Source organism: Tasmannia lanceolata, unplaced genomic scaffold (genome assembly GCF_043159265.1).
Source record: "Tasmannia lanceolata isolate RefF3 unplaced genomic scaffold, GAP_Taslan_0.1 ptg000019l, whole genome shotgun sequence".
Lineage (NCBI taxonomy): Eukaryota > Viridiplantae > Streptophyta > Magnoliopsida > Canellales > Winteraceae > Tasmannia > Tasmannia lanceolata.
The window spans coordinates 11814402-11835384 of record NW_027518696.1 but is presented as its reverse complement, the minus strand read 5'-3'; the positions used below and the strand labels follow the sequence as shown (position 1 = coordinate 11835384).

General features: G+C 38.7%; 1 protein-coding gene and 1 pseudogene across 1 annotated transcript; one reads left to right on the top strand and one right to left on the bottom strand.

Moving 5' to 3' along the window:
• Nucleotides 1–5194: 5194 nt before the first annotated feature.
• On the bottom strand, nt 5195–16777 carry FAS4 (RNA helicase family protein). The gene is made up of 14 exons (XM_077361663.1): nt 16515–16777; nt 15088–15239; nt 14542–14614; nt 14361–14423; nt 14215–14264; nt 13996–14056; nt 13483–13896; nt 13187–13288; nt 12794–13039; nt 12454–12684; nt 9146–9259; nt 7833–9041; nt 5770–7374; nt 5195–5674 (listed from the first exon to the last, which is right to left on the bottom strand). The coding sequence occupies exons 2-13, from the start codon at nt 15216–15218 to the stop codon at nt 5857–5859; spliced, it is 4212 nt and encodes a 1403-aa protein (XP_077217778.1). The 5' UTR covers nt 15219–15239; nt 16515–16777; the 3' UTR covers nt 5195–5674; nt 5770–5856.
• Nucleotides 9956–10838, top strand: LOC143852258 (phosphatidate phosphatase PAH1-like; annotated as a pseudogene).
• Nucleotides 16778–20983: the final 4206 nt, after the last annotated feature.

Genomic DNA, 20983 nt, shown 5'->3' with positions numbered 1-20983 from the left:
GATTCCAGGTAGATCGAAGTCGGTTTAGGATTTTTATTCACGCAAGACAAAAAGAAATCAATTAAGATGGTGTTTTGTTTCGTTTTCAACATAGCTTTATATTTCGTCTGCCTTGGTTGGTTGGAATTTGGATGATGCTATGATCTTTTCTAGGTTGTTTTTTAAGTTGGGATGTTTTCCATGAAAAACGATGTTGCAGTTGCCCAAGTTTGTTAGAAAGAGATTTCTGACTTAATGGTCAGAATTAGATGTTCTCCATTCAAATTCTTTTGGGAGGATTAGTATTTGAATGACAATTTAATTACGGGCAGTGATAAATCAACTCCCAAATATCTTAAACCGACCCCTCATTAGTAACGAGAGTGGATGATAGATTATAACCATCCCCACCAAATATTGAACTACCAACCACTTCACTCACATCATCCTTTTGTTATGGATGAGTTCCAAATAGCGCACTCTCATTTGTGCAATATCATACGGTATTGTTGATTACTATAGGAAACCCTCGTTTGTGAATAATCATACGGTATTGTTTGTTATAGTAGGAAAATTATTTGTATGGAAAACAACAATATTATGCCTCTCCAAAAAGTTCACTGTATGGAGCTCTATGTTGATTAATGAAAGCTAGCCTACTAGGAAGAAATTGAGTTATAAATTATCTTCGCTACCAAAAAAAGATAATATTTACCCAAGTACAAAATCTATTACATCAGCCTCACAATTACATGTACTTCCTGAGGTCATACCCAATAGAAGAAGGTATCTTGTTAGAAGAAGGTATACTTGCTCTTAAGAGTCCCACTATCTTCATAGTCAAAGATGGGTTCAATCATAAAGATGAATTTTTGGGTCCCGTGAGGAAGAAAGTGGAATCAAGGTCGTTTATCTTGTAAACCATAAGTCCATAACAAGGTGACTGACATAGTCCTTGTCCCATGCCAAACAAACATCCCATCTAAAAGAAGGGGGGCTTTAAAAATCAGTTGTTTACCTTTTCATAAGTATAACAAGACCCAAACAAGAGGCTATGATCATCCAATCAAGGTAGGGTCGATGGCACTGGGCTAAACTAGTTTTCACTAGTTAGACAACAGATCCCGATGGTAATGTGGCATTTCGGTTGGCCAGAGAACGTGTTATCTCAATCGGCAATAGTGGGGAATGTTTTCTAGGGTTCTTGGTTTGGTGGATTTTTGCACTTTTGGCGGATTCAACAGCCGGTGGAGAGCAATGCCCAACTGTAAAAAGAAAGGAAACCAACTGCCCAACATGGGTCAAGCACAGGCCTATGCAAAACAAGTGCATTCTTGAAGAGCAATGCCCTTGTATCAGTAAGGGTTTCAGATCCGAGTGGTGTCACTGTGACAGATGTATGTGCTCCAACAGTTCTACCATCAGAGATACCATATCTAATATTTAATACATTGTCTGATTGCAGCAACTAAGCATCATCTCCAGTGGCCATGTCACAGAAGCTAATGCCGATAAGGATTCCTGCCCTACGTAACGAAGAGATCATCACAAGTGGGAAGAAATTTGAAGTCGGTCTCCCATCTCCCTTTCCTATATGCACAAACCCAGCTTAAGATCCAAGCAGGCATCATAGATGGTCAATATAGCTTTCACTTGTGAGTGTAGTATCACCCACAGTAGCCGAAAACTCATTGGGCAGGTGGAAAATTCGTTTCTCCTAAGATGCATTTCAGGAATGTTTTCCAAAATATGATAAAATTTTGGGGAAACGTTTCTGAAATGCATGGGAAATACATGGGAAACATATGATAAACTTATGTGAAACATGTGTGAAACGCACGAGAAATGTATGAAAAGCTTATAGAAAACGTATGTGAAACATGGGAGAAACGTGTGGAACTTACGAAAATCACTTTGCAAAAATACACACCAAAAAATTGCAGAATAGATATTAAAAGCGAAAACAACAACATATATTGTAATAAAAAAAAGAAAAAAGAAATATTCAAATAGAAAATTGAAATTTACAAATATTAACTCTACAAAACCATATATTTTGTATTTTCCTTGTTTTTCATATGAGTTTTCATTGACGTTTCTTTTTCACGTTTCTAATGTGTTTCCTAAGACGTGTCTCCATGCATTTCACATATGATTTTCTATCGTTTTCCTGTTTCTCTTTTTCCCTCTATTTTTCCCCGTGTTTAATGTTTCCGTTTCACGTTTCGCTTCCCGAATTCGTTTCCCATCCTAATAACAAAGGTATTGCCTGCAAAAGCAAAGTACGGTCACTGCATATATCAGCAACACGTGCGCTCACACAGAAAGGGTCAGTTAAATGGACGGAAACAGTGCTTTCAAATGTCTGATTGTGGGAAGCTCCAAATTCAAGTTTCAGAGCAATTGTACTCATTCCATCTTCAACACTTTATTGGGGCCGTTTGGATACTCGGATTTTAGAATCTTGGATTTCCTCAAAATTCTGGATGAGACAAGAGAAGGAGACCGTTTGTCGTTTTTTAGTTCTCGCCCTTCTTTCCATTGAGCGAGAGAGTAGGAGATCGTCCCTTGTTTCAGGTTTTAGAAATCTCAAGATGGGGAGATTTCTTAAACCTGGATTTCTTGCTTAAAATGCAGGATAATGGATTGTAAAATCCAGAATTTTACACCTCTTTCAAACTAAAACCTGGATTCTAAAATCTACGCATCCAAACAGCCCCTTTGTCTCTGAGGAAAGACTTCAGATGTTCCTCTTGCCAGCCTATTATCAATAGCACGGACTGGAAACCACAAAACTGAAGTTTTATTGCTTGCCCGATCTGGCAATTCTATTTCACCATTGTTTAGTGGTAATTGCTTAAATTCTCCAGTAACAGCAGAAGAACCTTCTTTTCTCTATCATCCAATTCCCCCTCTCCCATGCGAGTCATGATATGCTACGCGGTGCCTTTGAATAGCTCTCCATCTCAATCAGATGAGACTGCTCAATCATCAGGTCCGGACCAGTATCTATATCTAAGATAGCACCTTTCAAGGAATAGTTAATAGGCCTTACAATTATTCAAACCCACTGAGGTTCATTCATTAGCAGAACAGATGAAATTGCTGCAGCAAGATCAACTGAAGGTCTTGGCTTGAACACCTTTAATACAGGCCTGGTTGGCTTCTCATAGCTCACAAAATCATCACTGTCTGGGGTTCCTCCTTTGGAGAAACTATGAGATCTGGATCTTAAGTGGCCAATCTGTCCTGTAAGAACCCCCAAAACATACGAACCTGGTTTTTGTACGGGCAGGGAAAGGGATAGTGTTAGCTCCAGATATTTTTGCTCAAAGTCCTGAACGGAAGAGAGTGACTTCCATTCTGTATGTCTCATAAGCCAATCAAGTGATAAAGAAGACCTTGCAAGGTTTGCCTGGACGTGAGTCGCATGTACTTCATTTCATGAGTGGAAAAAAGTATACATTCAGTTTGAGAAAAAACTAGAGTACAGCCTCTACGGCATACTTGCCTGTTGTCTCTGATTCTGAAAATATTTTGGGGCCGTTTGGATATGCAGATTTTAGAATCCAGGTTTTTAGTTTGAAAACAGTGTAAAAGAGGGTTCATGATCAAGCAGCTTACGCTGTCCTGACAGCATTTCTTGGATTTTAAGTGAGAATGTACGCTGTCCTGAGAGTGTTTCTTGGATTTTAAGTGAGAAATTCAAGTTTTGAAAATCTCTCCTAGATTTCTAAAACCTGGAAATATGGGAGGATCTGCTACTCTCTTGCTGACGGAAAGAAGGGCGAGAAGTAAAAAATGACGGCTCGTCCGCCGTTTGGATACGCGGATTTTAGAATCCGGGATTTTCACAAAATTGTAGTTGGGAGATGAGAGTAGAAAGAGAGCAGCCGTCATTTTCTGATTTCTAGCCCTTCTTTCCGACAGCAAGAGAGCTGGTGATCGTCCCATTTTTTCCAGGTTTTAGAAATCGCAGGATACGGGAGAGATTTCTAAAACCTGGTTTTCTTACTTAAAATCCAAGAAACGCTGCCACGACAGCATACCAGCAGCTTGATCATGGCCCCCCTTTTACACTGTTTTCAAACTAAAACCTGGATTCTAAAATCCGCGTATCCAAACGGCCCCTTAGGGTTAAGCGTAGAGCTACTATAAGGTAGAGAAAATAGCATTGGAAAACAAACCAAACTTGAAAGTTCCTGAACACCAGGTTCTTAAATGGCTGAAGAACAACCATTAAGAAACCACAAGCCTAAGCGGCATTTTAGGTCAGTGGTCCACTGTAAAGAAGCTCCAATTTCTGCTCCAAATAGGACAAGTGCAGGAATTGATCCAAAATCAACAGACACAAAGCTAGCCATAATAAACAGACACAAAGCTATCCAAGGGTTTTAAATTTCGGCCAAAATCCAAAATTCCTGCCGAAATATTTCAGTTTCAATCCAAACCGACACCGAAGGGACATTGAATTGGAAAAATACAGGATTTCGCTGACATTTCCCTGAAATTCTGAATTCTCCTTTTTCACCCTCGTTTACAAAATTTCTACCAAAATTTTAAAAAATACCACCGAAATCACAGAAATTTAAACCATAATTTTATACATTCCGATGGAATTTAAAAATAAAAAACAACTGAAATTTTAATCAACGTTTTACATGATTTCAGCCGAAATTTCCACCGAAACCGTTGGTAGCTGAAACTGACATTTAAATCCTTGGCCAACACGTCAGAAAAGATAATTTTCAGAATAACACTGAAAGGTTGTCATCAAGCCAACTCATATTGAGATTGGCCCAGAGCATATGAAAGTTGGAGGCCCATCTTCCAAGTAGTGAGAATGCCGGAAATTGATAACTTCAATTATAACAGGCGCTCCCACAACAAAAATAGAAATTGACTACGGGGCCGCAATTAACAGGTGAGTTTAGGAGACTAAAACCTGAATTCTTTGTGTGTGTGTGTGTGTGTGTGTGTGTGTGTGTGTGTTTGCTGTGTTCGAATTCAGACTCTGAAACGATATTCTTCGGTTATCCATTGGGGTTTTTTCACCTGGAGTTGGGTAGTTCATTTCAGATGTTTATGTTTTACCAATTCTTTAGAGCAAGTGGGTACACCAATAGTCTCAAGTTCTTTAACCTTTAAAACAATCAGTCCTGCACTTTGGAGTTTGGGCCACTGAATAAAAGCAGAGAAAAAAAAAAAAAAAAACTTGGAACCAATGAAAAACTATTACTAATAAAGGCATACATCAGCATCAGTCACTGTTTCACAAGGTTATTTTATATACCCAAGGCCAACAAAGAAAAGTTAAAAAGGAAGAGAGAACAGTTCCACCTTTATTCTAGAAAGAGCACTCTTCCTTAATTCTCTTATGAGGGTAAGCTATGGTTACAAATTAAGGACCAAAAAAAGTTAGTCATTCTAGAGAAAAATAAACCCAAGAGGCTCAAGCCAATGAAACAAGCCTAGCCACTAGATTTTTGTTGGAATAAATAAGATAATTGTTAGCGAAGTACGGATGGTCTGTTCTACATCAACCTCACATTGTACCTACCTGTATTGGCTGATCTTGTATCCAATATGTTAAGAAGACAGTGTAAATATCCAATATTTCAAGAAGATGGTGTGTAAATTGCAAATAGAGGGTTGCACGCTTCGAATAAGAGTAGGAACGGTGTATCATATGATTCTGCATGAAATAAAACATAATAAAGAAGCTAAATTATTCACATGAGATATGAAATCTTTAAACCTTACAAAATTTACAAAAGATTTTAATATTACCTCAACATCACGGATCCTGCTATACAACTCAAAGCAGAAGAAACAAGCAGGCTATACCAAAGAAAGGCTAAATCCACGCCAATTGATTCAGACTTTCTGTTGGCGATTTTTACTTTTCTTTTCTTTCTTTATCCGTTTCGAAAAAAGCTCTTGGGCCTCTAAAAGAACTTCGTGATGCATTTTTACCCACATCTCCTTGAAATGGTCATGAAACCTCTCCTGAAACCAAGACAGAATTTCTGAATGCAATTCATGTGGATTCTCATTCCAGGTCTTTCTTAACACAGCACGGCTGTCAATTATCCTTGACCCACTCATAAGTTTATTCAGCAAATTGCAAACCCGTTTTTGGCCTGATGCCTCGGGCCTCAAAATGTTGGCCGGTGGCGCAGCCAAGAATTTTTTGGCAGATTTTAAGCAAGGCAATACATTACCTTCAAGCAAAGCATAAGCAAACACAGACACTCTAAGCAAGGTATTTTTTATTGGAATGCTATGCAATGGGAGCTGCCATAGATGTGGACCGAAAGATGGACTCACCCAGCATAAGACTTGGTCATTTAGAGGTTCATAATAAGGTTTTGGATCTGTCAGTGGGGCGGAGAAACTACAGAGTGGACTGACATATTTAACGAGCCAATCCGATTTCACACTTGTTACTCCATGCATGTATGGACGTCTTGTGTGAATCAATTCATTGAAGACCAGGAAATCTGATCCTGACCGTGAAACAGAAGACCAACGGTGGAGATATACAGTCTCATTCACCGTGCATGCTTGATATCGAACAGCACCGGCCTTTCTATCTGATGATTCTGAAAATGCTCTAACACGCTTGGCAACCCTATCTGCCCAACCAGCACAGATTGCTTGCCCTAAAAGCTCTTCTTCATTCAGTAATAGGGGACACTTACCAACAGAAACCTTCCAGGCATTTTCCACATCCTCTACATTTCCATGAGGCCATGAGAATTCCTCGTGTAAAGCACCAATCACAATTTGATAAAATATCAGATGAAGCATCTGTTTTCTCAGCTTTGACATTTCATCCATAGTTTTCAAGTGTAATGCATTATCTTTGCAAAATTCCAACTGGCTTTCTGAATGTTCAAATAATTGCAAAGCAAATGCTATGGTCAAAGCATCACTACTAGGATTACAGAATTTCTCACGAGCCACTTTGGCCATTGCTTTAAGTTTTTTCTGCCTCAGTTTTTCCTGGGGGTCCAAAATCTTCTCACAATCAGTTCCCACCTCATTGGACTCATTCTTATCACACTTATCATTTTGATCCAACTCATCTTTGTTTCCCTGACATCCATCAAACTGCATAATAAAAGGATTAGAAAAGCTCAAAGCGGCAGCTGCAGCAACTGCGTAGCCCAAAACCAAATTTGCTCTACCATAACCTTGCAGTTTCCTCATTATACAGATAACTGTAAGCAGCATGCGGGAATGACGAGGACTCATAGGAAATTGTGCCATGGCTTTCCCCATAGTTGTAACCCTTCCCTGGCTATCAAGCGCTTCCAGAGCCTTTAAGCAACGCTCAGCTTCCCCCAATGCCGTAGCCTCGGGGGGAGTGGGAAATGGAAAATTTGCAACCTGGAACATTCATAAATGGAAGCAAGTGTTAAAATACGCTCAACTTATAAATTTGGAGAATACACATTAGTGATTAGTATATAACCATGGTCTTTTTGGATTTCAGCCGGGACGGACACTGAAAGTACCTTGAATCGGTGTCAGTCCAAGATTTCAGCTGAAATCTTGGATTTCGGCCGGGACAGATACTGAAAGTACGTTGAATCCATGTCGGTCCAAGATTTCAGCCGAAATTTCAAAGTTTCAGCCAAATTTAATTATTAAAATTTTTTTCCCGGGATTTAAAATTTTAGCCGAAATTAATTTTTTTTCCTGGAATTTAAAATTTTAGCCGAAATTTCGGCTGAAATGTAGGCTAAAATATACGGTTTTTCTGAATATATTTTACAGAATTTCGGCCAAAATTTCGGTTACAGCTAAGGCCGAAACCGAAATTTTAAACCTTGTATATAACTCACCTTATCAATGCCCATGAACTTCATAAGAAGGACAACGCCATCAACAGGAATTTTGGTTATTTCTGCATTCGAGAAGTCAGAGAAGATGTTATTAAACACAGCAGAGGAATAAAGGCAGTAACAGTGGCCAGGCCCAGTTCTTCCAGCTCTTCCTGCACGTTGTTTAGCCGATGCTTTGCTTATCCATTGAACTTCATATGTTGCCATCCCGTTAGCATAATTGTAATTCTTGACTTTTTCCCTGCCCGTATCGACCACATATTTTATGCCAGGGATAGTCAAAGAGGTCTCGGCAACATTGGTAGCAACCACGACAAGTCTCTCACCTTTGTGTACCTCCTCAAATACGCAAAGCTGAGCTGTGGCAGGTAGCATAGCATAAAGGGGTAGGACATACAATGCCCCAGAACAAAGACCATCTGGCCCATGTTTCCTCCCAGAAATAAGAGACATTTGGGAACATCCATCTCTAGATGGACTAGAAGGACGACTTTCCTTGCTGTTTACGCTTGGTGTCTTGCCTGTTATTGCCTTAAAAGCAGCCTTTAGTGAAGCAAGGCTTCCCTCTTCACTCAGAATATTGGCCACCATGCTGGTTTTCTCTGGCATTTCGAGATCCGAGTCCTCGTCATCACTATCAATTTCCGCTTCATTCTCTGTCCCCGAGTCAGATGAATACATATCCCTTCCTAGATCATCAAGATCCTCATCACAAGAGCTAAACCTGTCACGTTGATGGTCGGGTGCATTTCCATGAATCTCAAATGCTTCGCTGATGTCCTTAATATCAGGTCCTTGCTCAAGGTTCTCCATTTTCGTGACTGGAGCAACCTCATTATTTGCCTTGCCGGCTAGCTGTTGTGATGCTTTACGTAGCTTTCTACACAAGTATTCCACTTCCCTCTGGCCAGTGACAAATACAAGTATGCCACCTGGCGGGAGCTTCTTATGTATCGACAAGACCTTTTTGTAAGCTTGGCCCACATAGTCCACAATCTCTGTTCTCCTTGAGAAGTGAATAGTCACTGGAAATTGTCTAGTTGTGACCTCTATAACGGGTGGTGATTCATGAAACAACTTCCTATTAGCAACAAAATCCTCAACTCGAATTGTGGCACTCATAAGCACGAGCTTTAATGGAGTAATCATAAGTTCAGGACTAATTTTTGCTCCAGAAAGCACCTTCCCTTGCTGCTCTTCATATAATTTCTGCAACCAAAGCCACAATCATATACACGGCAAAAATAAATAAATAAACAAAAAGGGCAGGTATGAACTTTGACTCACTCTAAAATACCAGAAGAAGTTTTCACCTGGCGCATGTGTATAATCCGGGAAAGCATTCCGATAAGTATGTCTGTATTCAAGCTCCTCTCATGAGCCTCATCCAGAATGATAATGGAATAGCGCTTCAATAAGAAATCATTCTGTGCCACAAAATGCCTATGTTAATGGTGAAGTGGCAATTGCTAAATAAAGTTTTCTGAAGTATATGAGCTTGCTGATTAGTCATATAGAAAGAGATTGTAATACTGCTACAAAAAAACTTATAAAGAGAACAAAATGGCAACCGTTCAAAAAAAGAGAGAGAATAACATGGCAAAGAGTCTCCTAAAATATTGGAACAGTAAGGCAATCAACAACGAATCCACTCATCACTTTATGAAGGCATAAACAATCATGTTAAGATCAAATGATCCAATGATGTAGATATAATGAAGTCGAATAAGAAAAAGTTTGAAAAAAAATAATGGCATACTTTTGAGAACAATCTGGAGCTCCCAACAGTTGTAAAGCCATCTCATAGGTGCATAAGGGTCATTGTGAATGCCAGACATGGAATTTTATTTAAATGATTGGTAACTCTAAAAAAAACCTCTGTAAGTCAAAAGAATCATAATTTCCGCAAACAACGCATTGAACAAGTAAATAAATAGCCTGGAAGTGAATGCTAATACAGAATTAAGATGCAGTGCAATTAACTAAGCCAACAATGGCATGAGAACACAATTACATAAATTGCCTAGAAGTGAATGTTTATACAGGAAAAGAAAAGTCTCAGGCCTGAGCTCTCAGGATAAAGATTCTGGGAGTCTTTCTTGGGTTTTGGCTAGTGGGGCAAGATGAATGTAGCTGGTAAAGTTGGGAGTCTCATTTCACAGGAAGTTTACTCTGTTGCCACCCCTTTTCATCCCTTTGGTGGCGCTGTCGACATCAATGTTGTTGAGCAGGAAGATGCTACATATCAAAGCAAGCTTTGGTGCATGTGTTTTGGTAAATTTCAGGGTGTTCTCAAGGGTGCCGAGAAAATTGTCTGCATTTCGCTCAGTGGTGTTGAAGCTGAATTTCATATGTACCTTTATAATTCGGGCGAAACTTATTTTAATCGAGAGGTTGTGTGGTAAGGATAATGGAACTGATCAGGTTCTGAACAATTCAGACATATGGGGAGTCACCTGAGATGATAATGATATTAATGAAATTAATCACGGAAATGAGGATGGTGTTCCCAGTGTTGATGATGACATCAAATTCTCGAATGGATGTGTTTCGTTACGCACAGATCAAAGTGGCAATGGTGAAACTGAAAAAAGACAACATTTATATGACTTTCAAGATTCTCGATCTCAAGTGAGTTCTTCATGGCCACCAGGGACTGGTGCTTATCATCATAATAGCTTTAGATCACATGGAGGATTGAGTGAAATCTCAGGGTTCGGATTCAGAAGTAGTCTTAGTAAGTGTGGATGGTCATGTACTGACAGCGCCCATCTCCTCATGAGAAGAGAACACAGATAAGGTGCAGTTAAGTACACTGGCGGTTCATCTTGGCCCAGCTTGAAGGCTCAGAGGTAACAATCGAGCAGTTGCAAGATAATCCTGGACTCTCTTCTGCTCCTTCTGGTCGCAGGTGGAGGCTCTGGTCAATTCCATTTAGAAGGTAGAAATCCCTTCAACACACTAATAGTAACTGTTCGTGGGAGGAGGTATTTGTTGACTCTGAATCTTGCTTGCAGAGTCCACATGCAGGACCAACTTTAACAGGCAATGGAGAAAATGAGTCTCCTCACAAGCAATTCCTACAGACAAATCTACCATCTAGCGACAGATTGCATCTTTGAAACTAAAAGATGGTCAAAATACGATAGCCTTCATTTTCACTACTAGGGTTCTAGGGAAGCAACAGATCGATGCCCATGTTGATTAGTGAAAGTAGAATGCAGGAATAGTGATATCTGATGTTGATGGGACCATTACCAAGTCTGATGCCTTAGGCCAGCTCACGCCGTTGGTTGGGAAAGATTGGACACAATCTGGGGTAGCATGGCTTTTCTCTCCAATTAAGGAAAATGGTTATCAGCAACTTTTTCTAAGTGCATGTGCCATTGTTCAGGCATGTCTGACTAGATGTTTTCTCCTCGACCTTAAACAGGACAGAAAGGCTGCTGGCAGAGAGTCTGCTGGTGTGATCATCCTTTGTATTCCTCACTAGTCATATTTGAAGGGTTGCTGATGTAAATTTAACCTGGCTATGTTTATCTACTGGAAGTCACAAAGAGATGAGATCAGCTGGAAAAGGTCTGCCTGGTAAAGTTTTCTCTACACTTTCTTTTCCGCACAAGGAGTCCTATAATTCTAGCAGAAATCAATCAGATTAATTACATCAGAGACTCTACTTAGGAGGCGATTCCTGCACTAATGATTTCGATCACCAATCCATTGGATCTCTCTCTCTCTCTCTCTCTCTCTCTCTCTCTCTCTCTCTCTCTCTCTCTCTCTCAGCTTTAGATGATTCCAAACTATAAATGCGCAAATTATTCTTGAATATTAAGCAATTGTTTCCTTGAATCTTGACCAAAAAAAAAGTGAATGTTCATACAGAAACAAGATGCAGCACAATTAACTTTGCCATCAATGGCATGAAGCATAATTGAGCTCGGTAGCACTAGGTCATGAATGCAACCCATGGCAAAACACAGTCAGGATTTAAGTCAAAAAGTCTAAATAAGACTTGGCCACAGCACAATCTTCTCTATAAAGGAGTCGAGAAAATTGAATAAGAGGATAAAAATGAAAAACAAAGAAAGGAATATATAAAGAAAATAAGAACATTGCTAGCAAAACTGTTTGACTCTGCAGATTGGAAAGGAAACAAATGATAAAAGGGACTCAAACAGAATACGTGGGATGAAAATCATGGATGAATGTTGCAGGGTATAATATAGATCGTTAAAATGTACGCAAGAATAGACCTTGTTTAGCTTGCAAGGTACACTCTCAAGCAGGCTAAAAATACCACATTACGATTAGATTATTGCCACAACAGTTTATATCACACTGGGGTAGTGACTTTAGCTCAATGGTTGAGAAGCTTACCTACCAAAAAAAAAAAAACATTTTATATCACACGAAGAGAATATAAGAAAATGATCCATGTAGACGAACCCAACTAGTGCCAGGATTAGACTTAGTCAATTTAAGCCAGGTAGATTCTTTCACCTTCATGAAAATTTTCTAAAGGATTCATTAGCCGACCCCAACTAGTTTGGGACAAAGGCTTAGTTGAGTTGAGTTGAGCTTATATCACACAATGACTAATAAGTAAGACACTGAGATAAACCTGCACTTCTCGAAGCAGAATTCCATCCGTCATGAACTTCATGGAACAACTCTCTCCAATCTTTTTGTCATGCCTAACTTGAAAACCCACTTCCCTCCCAAGACAAAGGCCTAGCTCAAAAGCCACACGTTTGGCAGTGGCAAGAACTGCAACACGGCGTGGTTGGGTAACACCAATAATTCCTTTTCTATCACTGAACTTGCTTGAACCAAAACCAGCTTCATAAAGGAACTGCAAAAGGTCATTGAACCAGAAAGAAGGAACTTAATAGCCATTTTAAAGGGACGGAAAGCCTCGGATTTGGTTTTTACAAAATGAGAAGCATCTAACTAAAGCACACCTGAGGCACTTGAGTGGTTTTACCACATCCAGTCTCCCCACAAATAATAACAGTAGGATGTTCATTGATGGCTTCCATTATTTCTTGCTCCATCATGACTATAGGGAGATCCCCCCTTTTGCTTTCGACTTCATTTGGTCTTGATACATGTACTATAGTCCGGCCATTCAATGGTTTAGGCATCGCACCACCAGCAAGGAGGCTGTTATTCTCACAATCTACTCTCGAAACATCAAAATCCCTGTCCTGGCAAACAACAGACAATCCAAGTGTGTTAGTCACCCAAACCAATCGAACAAGTGGGCCCCACTTGTACTTCTACCCACTCATGTTTTTCTATGAACAAATATTCGCACACATCATATAAGAACCCTATATATATATATCTTGCACCTGAATGTTGGAGTCCTTTCCTCTGTCGTAACCACAAGAAGCAATTACGGAACTTTTCTGATCGTCCAGCATGTCTACTCTAGAACCATCCACCTCCTTGTCCTGGCAAACAACGGACAATCCAACTTGTGCGTTAGTCAAACCTATCGAACAAGTGAACCCCACTTGTACATGTACCCACTCAAGTTTTTCAATGAACAAATATTCACAGGCATTATATAAGAACCCTATGTACACACATGCATACATACACACACAGCCACAGACACACGCACGCACGCACATATATCATGCACCTGCATTTTGGTGTCTTTTCCTCTGTCGTAACCACAAGAAGCAATTGAGAAACTTTTCTGATCGTCCAGCATGCATGTGTCTGAGTCCTTATAGGCAAGTTCTGGTGTTGGTATGGTTGTATCCAATCCAACATCTGCAACCACTCCACTGCTACAATTTGGCTTTAGATAATTGTCCAGAGGCACATACGAATTAAGATCATCACTTCTTGTTATATTTGGTTGTGGCAAATCACCATTATGGGAGTCTCTCTTTGATTGGCTTCTGTCAGAATCATATTCCAATGTGTCATCACATTGAGAAGAAGCACCCTGCCTACGCTTTTTCTTGAAGGGCGGTTCATCCTGTGGCACCTCCAAACCTGCTTTAGAAAGTTGCATAGCCCTTCTGCGTTTTTCGCGCATTGTTTCAACCTATATGCCAAGTTACCAGTAAATCTATTCATTGATATAATTTTCAAAAAAGATATTTTACTTTAACCTTAGAAGCAATACTAATTTAAAGATACAAACCTGACCCATATTCCCCGAAGATCGTAGGAGAGCATATGCATTATCCTGAATCTTATATTTCCTGAAAATTAATTCACAGAAAGAAATAGCCATCTATTAGAATTAACGAACATTCTTGAAGGATTCTTTCTCTACCTTTTCCATGTGAGAACATTGAAGTGAAACGCCTGAAAAATATAATTGTATAGAATACAAGTATACAACTAAACAAAAGCATACTCCAAGTTCCTAATGCTTTTCAATTCCAAGGCCCTTTTCTCTTTCTCCTCCTGCATGCACAAGGAAAACCTATTTCAAGAACTGAGACAGAGAGTAACATGGCAAAGATACAGACAGAAAATAAATTGGAACACACACACACACACCTGCAACTGCTTTAATTTTCGCCTCTGGGATTTGCTAAGGTGTGGTGCTCCCTTTACCTTACCCTTGACATCAGAAACCGATACATGAGGAAACAAGCTCGCAGAGGCATATCTAGTACTACAGACAATGTGAACAACAACCCAAGCTTTAACTAAAGCAAGCTCTTAACTTAACTGGTACCTGACTCATGCCTCTTGGTTTGCTCCTTTTCTTTTCCGGTAAGAGGTACATATTATTTTCATCACATTTGGAACTACAAAATGCAAGCCAAACATAAAATCCCAAATCAGCATTGGCTAATACATACATGTATGTACGCATATATCATATAGATATAAACATATTATATTATATATACATAGGTTAATGATATCCCCCCCCCCCCCCCCCCCCAACATTATTCGTTAAGTTTTGTAGGGAAAAAAAAACGTTAAAGGGGGTGAATTTATCCTCAAGTAGTGAACCATTCTCACAGAAACCGTTAAAAGGGAGGGGGGGGTGTGGAAATATCATTTCCCATACATACATTATATATATATATATATATATATATATATATATATATATATATATAGTGAATCAATATCCACACTCCTTGTTTTGATAATCGTTCTTGACACTTTATTAACCGCTTTTTTTATTGGGTTTTGATAAGAAGCTTTAAAAGAAAAGTAAAAAGGTGCAGAGATTTTAATATAAAATCAAACTGTAATGAACAAAATTTACCTCAAATATTCGCCATGCTCTTCTGGTTCTAATAATTTCAGGGACTCATCCACATGCCTTTCTTGGTTCTCACGATATTCTTCACGTGCCTCATCGACAGGGTGTTCCCGGTTCTCACAATACGGCCTCATTCTCTACTTCTTAATGCAACTCTGCACAAAAAGGTGTTGATCAATCTAAGTAATACTCTCAAGGAATGTCGCAATCATTGCTTACACATGCTCTGTGAAGCAATATCAAATTCAAATATTTGCAAAGATAGTGTAAAAAATCAAAACAATATAGTTTTATTTATTTATTTATTTATAAATAGAAAAAGGAGACAGTTTATAACCACCAATTCCTTTAGCCACAATTCCTCACACCTGAAGGTTGCATTTGGATGTACATCCAGATTGTCTTTTTTTGAGATGATAATAGAAATAGATATACAATATAGTAGGGGCAGAGATTACACACAAGAAGAGCATCTCTGTGAACACTCTACACTAAGCATGTCCTCAATCTCATCAGCACTTCTAAGAAAATTCAAGAAATAACCCCCTCCCCCTCCTTACATAGAGAGTGAGGTCTGAAGTTTAATTCCTTGCGGTGCAACTAGATAACCAAGAAAAAAAACACATATATCGAGGAAATATTAATGTCATTCCATTAATATGAAAAGTATGTTGAAAAATAAAAGCATGATCATGAACTTTCAAAACATGTGAATATCTAAGTTTAGAATGAGCCTTACCATTTCAGGCATTCGCGACAACACATGTCACTAGGTGTTTGATCTTGTTGAACCATTATTTCAAAACATGTGAATATCTACGCTTAGAATAAGCGTTACTATTCAAGACATGCATGACACAACACATGTCAACAGGTGTTTGATCTCGTTAAACCATTACGGAATATTATCTTGCTGATGTGATGTAGGTGTGCATTTTTGCTTATTCAACATTATCTGAAGTTTCGTATTAAAATTCCATCGTTTCCAATATTTCGTTTTCTCCAGCCTATGTTACTATTTCTTACCAGTTTTTCTGCTTCTGGGATTGATCAATTAACATACTACTTGAATTAAATATCAAACCCAGTTCTTAGTTTCCCTATAGTTATCGTTCTTCTCTACCAAAATTCCAACAGAACAAAACAATACAGAAAAAAACATATGAAATCAAACTGACGCAAAGAAAAGAAAATCAGGCAGAATAGATTAATTAGAGATAAGTGTAAAAGTCCACAAACAACTATGCTGGAAGCTAAATAAATCAGAAGAGAGAAAACCCCTAAAAAAAAAGCTCAGAGCTACAAACGGCATTGAGATTTTCACAGATACATAAGAGAAAAAACATAATCGATATACTCTTCATATTGATTTAGAAGTAGACCTGTGTAAGTCTGAGAAAATTAGGGACAAAAAAGAGACGAAAACTAACCTTGAGTTTCGAAATAAGACGCCCCAAAAACCCTAACCCTAGAACTTCAACAGAGAGAGGCTTGGCGGGTACAAGAGAAAAAAATTAGTCCCACATCGGATGTGAGGAAGAGGTGAAGAAGAGGTGCGGTCTATAAAATGAGGCGTAGTGGTCTAATGAGGGAGTAACTCGTCCTGTCGGGGGTTGAAGGCGACTCGCTAATGATCGAATAGAGAAGGCGGGTCGTGCCGACACCCACCATAGCGAACACACATATCCCTTTGATAGCCAGCTTTACCCTACTTTAGGTTGGCTTGGCTGTCATATTTTTGGAAGCCTCCTCTTTTCGAGTGGGGCTCACAAACAAACACTAGAAACAACACCCGTCTAATAGATTTGTGACCAAGTTAGGGCGGGGGTGGCTCACCACCAAACATTAGAAACAGCACGGGTCTAAAGATTTGTGACCAAGTTTAGGTGGTTTGGTTATTAGATGGTCTAGTAAGTTGAGCGATCAATGTATGGGTTTAATAAAAAAAAAGGTAATTTGATCTAAATAATAAAGGATATTATGTTATGGCCTATCACATGGACGGTTTGGATCATCCTATAGTGGGGTACTTTTTGAAAAAATAGAGGACTCTATAAGGGCTTACATCATATAAAAAATCAAATGGTAGAGACCACATCATAGGAAGATCCAAACCGTCCATGCGGTGGAACACAACCTAAATAGTTTGTGCCCAAAAAATCATTTCCAACAATAAGAATCTGTCATGTGTGCAAAAAATATATCTTTTTTTTTTTTTCCTAAACTTATGGCCCTGTTTGGATTGTAGGAATTTTTTGTAAAAGAAATAATTTCCAAAATTTCATGCTTTTCCATTGTTTGTTTACACATGAAATAGAGTAATTTGTTTGAAAAATATATATCATTTCCTTCTAAATTGCGGGAATGGGAAAATAATTTTCCTTAAGAAATGTTTTTCATGCAATCAAATAGGGCCTTAGCCTTGTACTCCTTGTGGATATTGTGGCGAGAAGGATTTTGTTAGGACCACTGCTCAATTGTTTTCTCTGTCTCCCTAGCATTGCTCACATAAATCTGGTAAAAAGAAAATAAATAAAAAACCTAAGACCGGAAAAAAAAAAAAGAGGAAAAAGGGATTTGCTAGGCAACTGGGAAGAAAAAAAAGAGGAAAAGGGATTTGCTCGGCAATTTCGCATAAAGAAATTTTACTGCAAAAAAAATCATCTTTTTTGGTGATTTTCCTAAATTAAAGGACTAGTTGCATGTCACCTGCGATGTGGAGGCAACCATGGTTTTAAATTTCGGTTTCGGTATGCGTTTTGGCCCTCACTGAAATCGAAATTTCGGCCGAAATCCGACGAAATCATAAAAAGTAATATTTTATTTAATACAAAATTTCAGTAATTTTGGCCGAAATTTCAGGAAAATAATATTTAATTAAAAAAATCAAGATTTTTGGGCTGAATTTCCTAAATTTTAGACAAAATTTCGGGAAAACGAAATTCAGCCGAAAAAATGTAATGTTTCGGGTATTAGCCATTTCGGTTTCGAGGCTGACCGAAATCTGAAATTTCGGTCGAAATTAAAAACCAAGATGGCAACAACCTATTTGTACTGTCTCAAAAACCAGTTTCCTTAGCATTACTGTTTATTTAATTCATCTGAGGTGGATGTTCTATCCTGCAAAAGTGAGTTAGCATTACTCTTCATTTAGGGCCAGTTTGGATACCTCATATATTGTATTTGATGAATAGATCCGGCAACTCATGTTGAGGGAGGGAGAGAGAGAGAGAGAGAGAGAGAGGGAAAGGGGTACTTCCTATAGGAGGGGAGAGGTTGAGGAGCGGCAAAGAGTGTGAAGGAAACTGCCATATCTGTGGATATATATCCAATTTCTTATTTGCAATGCTTATTTGGAAATCTGATTTTTTTCACTGTCAGTTGCTGAATTGGAAATCCAAGAACTTGATCAGATCCAAATTGCAATGCAAAAAGGGCTGCAAATGTGAGAAATCCAAATCCAAATCTTCTCTGCATCCAAACGGGCCCTTGATTCATTTGAGCCAGGAAATGGCTTTTCGCAAAATTGCCTTGCAAATCCCAAGGAAAAATGTCCATGAAAATTGGGAAGAAGAAGAATAGGATGTGGGAAAATAACAAAAAACCCCCAAAATTAATTTTTTTTCAAATTTCTTCTTCCTTTCCTTTTTTTCCCAGTCATTAGGATTCTTTATTATTGTGCAATTGGATGCTGAACAAATAAAGCCTGCAATTGTAAGACATCTAAGGCCCTATTCGTTTAAGATTGTGATAGCCAATTGTTAGCCCCAAACGTATTGTCGGACTCAAATTTAAATGTAATTTTGAGTCAGATAATAGGTTTTACTCTCACAATCGGTTTTCACAATCTGAAACGAACAGGGCCTTGGGTGTTGTCGTCCGAATCCACTTTTTTACTCTAGTGTGATGTTCTTCCAATGTAGTGTTTGTACTGTTCTAGACCCGGCAAAAGTGACTTGGACCCACGGGTCCGCTCAGCCTGCCCGTACCCATAGAAATTTGACCTGGTCCGTACGGGTCATGTCAAAACTGCCCCGGACCGGGTGGACCAGCAGGTGCCCGTAAAAACCCAAATGATCGAGATTTTATATGGTGTAAGCCCTTATAGTCCCGTAATTTTCAGAAATTACTGTATTGACCACATCATAGGATGATCTAAACCGTCCATGTGATGAAACACACCATAAATAGGTCACCCACCCAAAATCATTTCCATAGGATGATCCTAGCCCTCCGATCTATGGAGGTTGAATATTACTTATGCAAACCTCCATAGATCGGAGGGCTAGGATCATCCTATGGAAATGATTTTTTGGGCACAACCTATTTACGTTATGGCCCATTACATGGACGGTTTGGATCATCCTATTATAGTGTGGGAATAAAAATAGCAAAAAAAAAAAAAAAAAACGATTGACTCGTAGGTCCACCCAGGCCCGTACAGCCCGGACCGTACGCGTTGGGTGAAACCCAGCCCGGCCCGCCCGTTTGCAAAAATTCTGGATCATTTTTGCCGCAGTCAATTGTGATTCCAAAACTGATTATTGGACTAAAAATTAAACAGTTTTGGACCCACAATCTATTCTCAAAATCCAAAATGAACAAGGCCTAAAGCTCATGGGGCAAGCACAGCTGCATAGACCATGAGCTTGCCACTCTTTTTTCTTTTTCTTTTTTTTCATTCTAAACTTATCTTTACTGGTTCTGAAAACATTTTAGGAATTGTTATAAGCAACAAGAGAAGCCTAAAATATAGTGTGCCAATACTAAAATGAGGGAGCGTGGAAATATGCTGACCCAAGTTTCCAGTGTCTGCAAGGGCACCAAATTTGGTCTGACGATCACACCGGACCACACGGCAGACCATCCGATCAGTTTTAAGTCAAATTCAACGAATGATCCAAAACATTGAATCCAGTCTGTATCCAACAGTAAAAGCAAAACATGACTTCCTTTTATTCTTATTCTTATCAGTCAATTGCAGGTGGTTTCCCCTAAAACGTGTTTCTCGCAGGTGGGAAACTTGTTCCCCCTAAAATGTGTTTACCGCATTTCGGAAGCGCTTCCGAAACATGATAAAAAGAGAAGTGTTTCCAAAATGCATGGGAAACATATGAGAAACTCATGCAAATCATGTGAGAAACGCGTGATAAACCTATGCAACACTCGTAGAAAACGCATGTGAAACGTGTACGAAACATGTGTGGAATTTAGGCAAATCATTTTGAAAAAAACACAAAAAATTGTGGCATAGAAATTAAAAAAGAGAATAATAGCATATATTGTAATAAAAATAAAAGTGATAAAAATTCTAATAAAAATTTTAAATTAACAAAATTTAAATCTACAAAACCACATATTTCGTGTTTTCCTTGTGTTTCATGTGTGTGTTTTTTATCGTTTATGACACACTTCTAATGCATTTCCTAAAACGTTTCTCATATGATTTTCTATTGTTTTCTCACTTCTCGTTTCCCCTATATTTTTTTTCATGCGTTTTCTGTTTCCATTTCACGTTTTATTTTCCGAATTCGTTTCCCACCCTGGTAACTATGGTATAGCAACACCATTAGACAATGATCTATAATACAGGGAAGTAATATATTTGCAAAAAAACTGGAAAAAGTGACAAGTCATGAGAGCATCTGAACACAATCAGATTCTAATCTTGCATTTTACATAAAACATATTATAATCAGTTATACACTAGGCCCTGTTCATTTGAGATTGTGACAACCGATTGAGAGCCCCAAACTGATTATTGGACTTAAATATACCTTTAATTTGGAGTCCAATAATCTCTTTGGGGCTCACAATCAGTTGGGACAATCCCAAACGAACAGGGCCTCAATCATTCTTTTAAGGATGAGCAGAAGTTAGAGTGAAAATCAAGTGCATT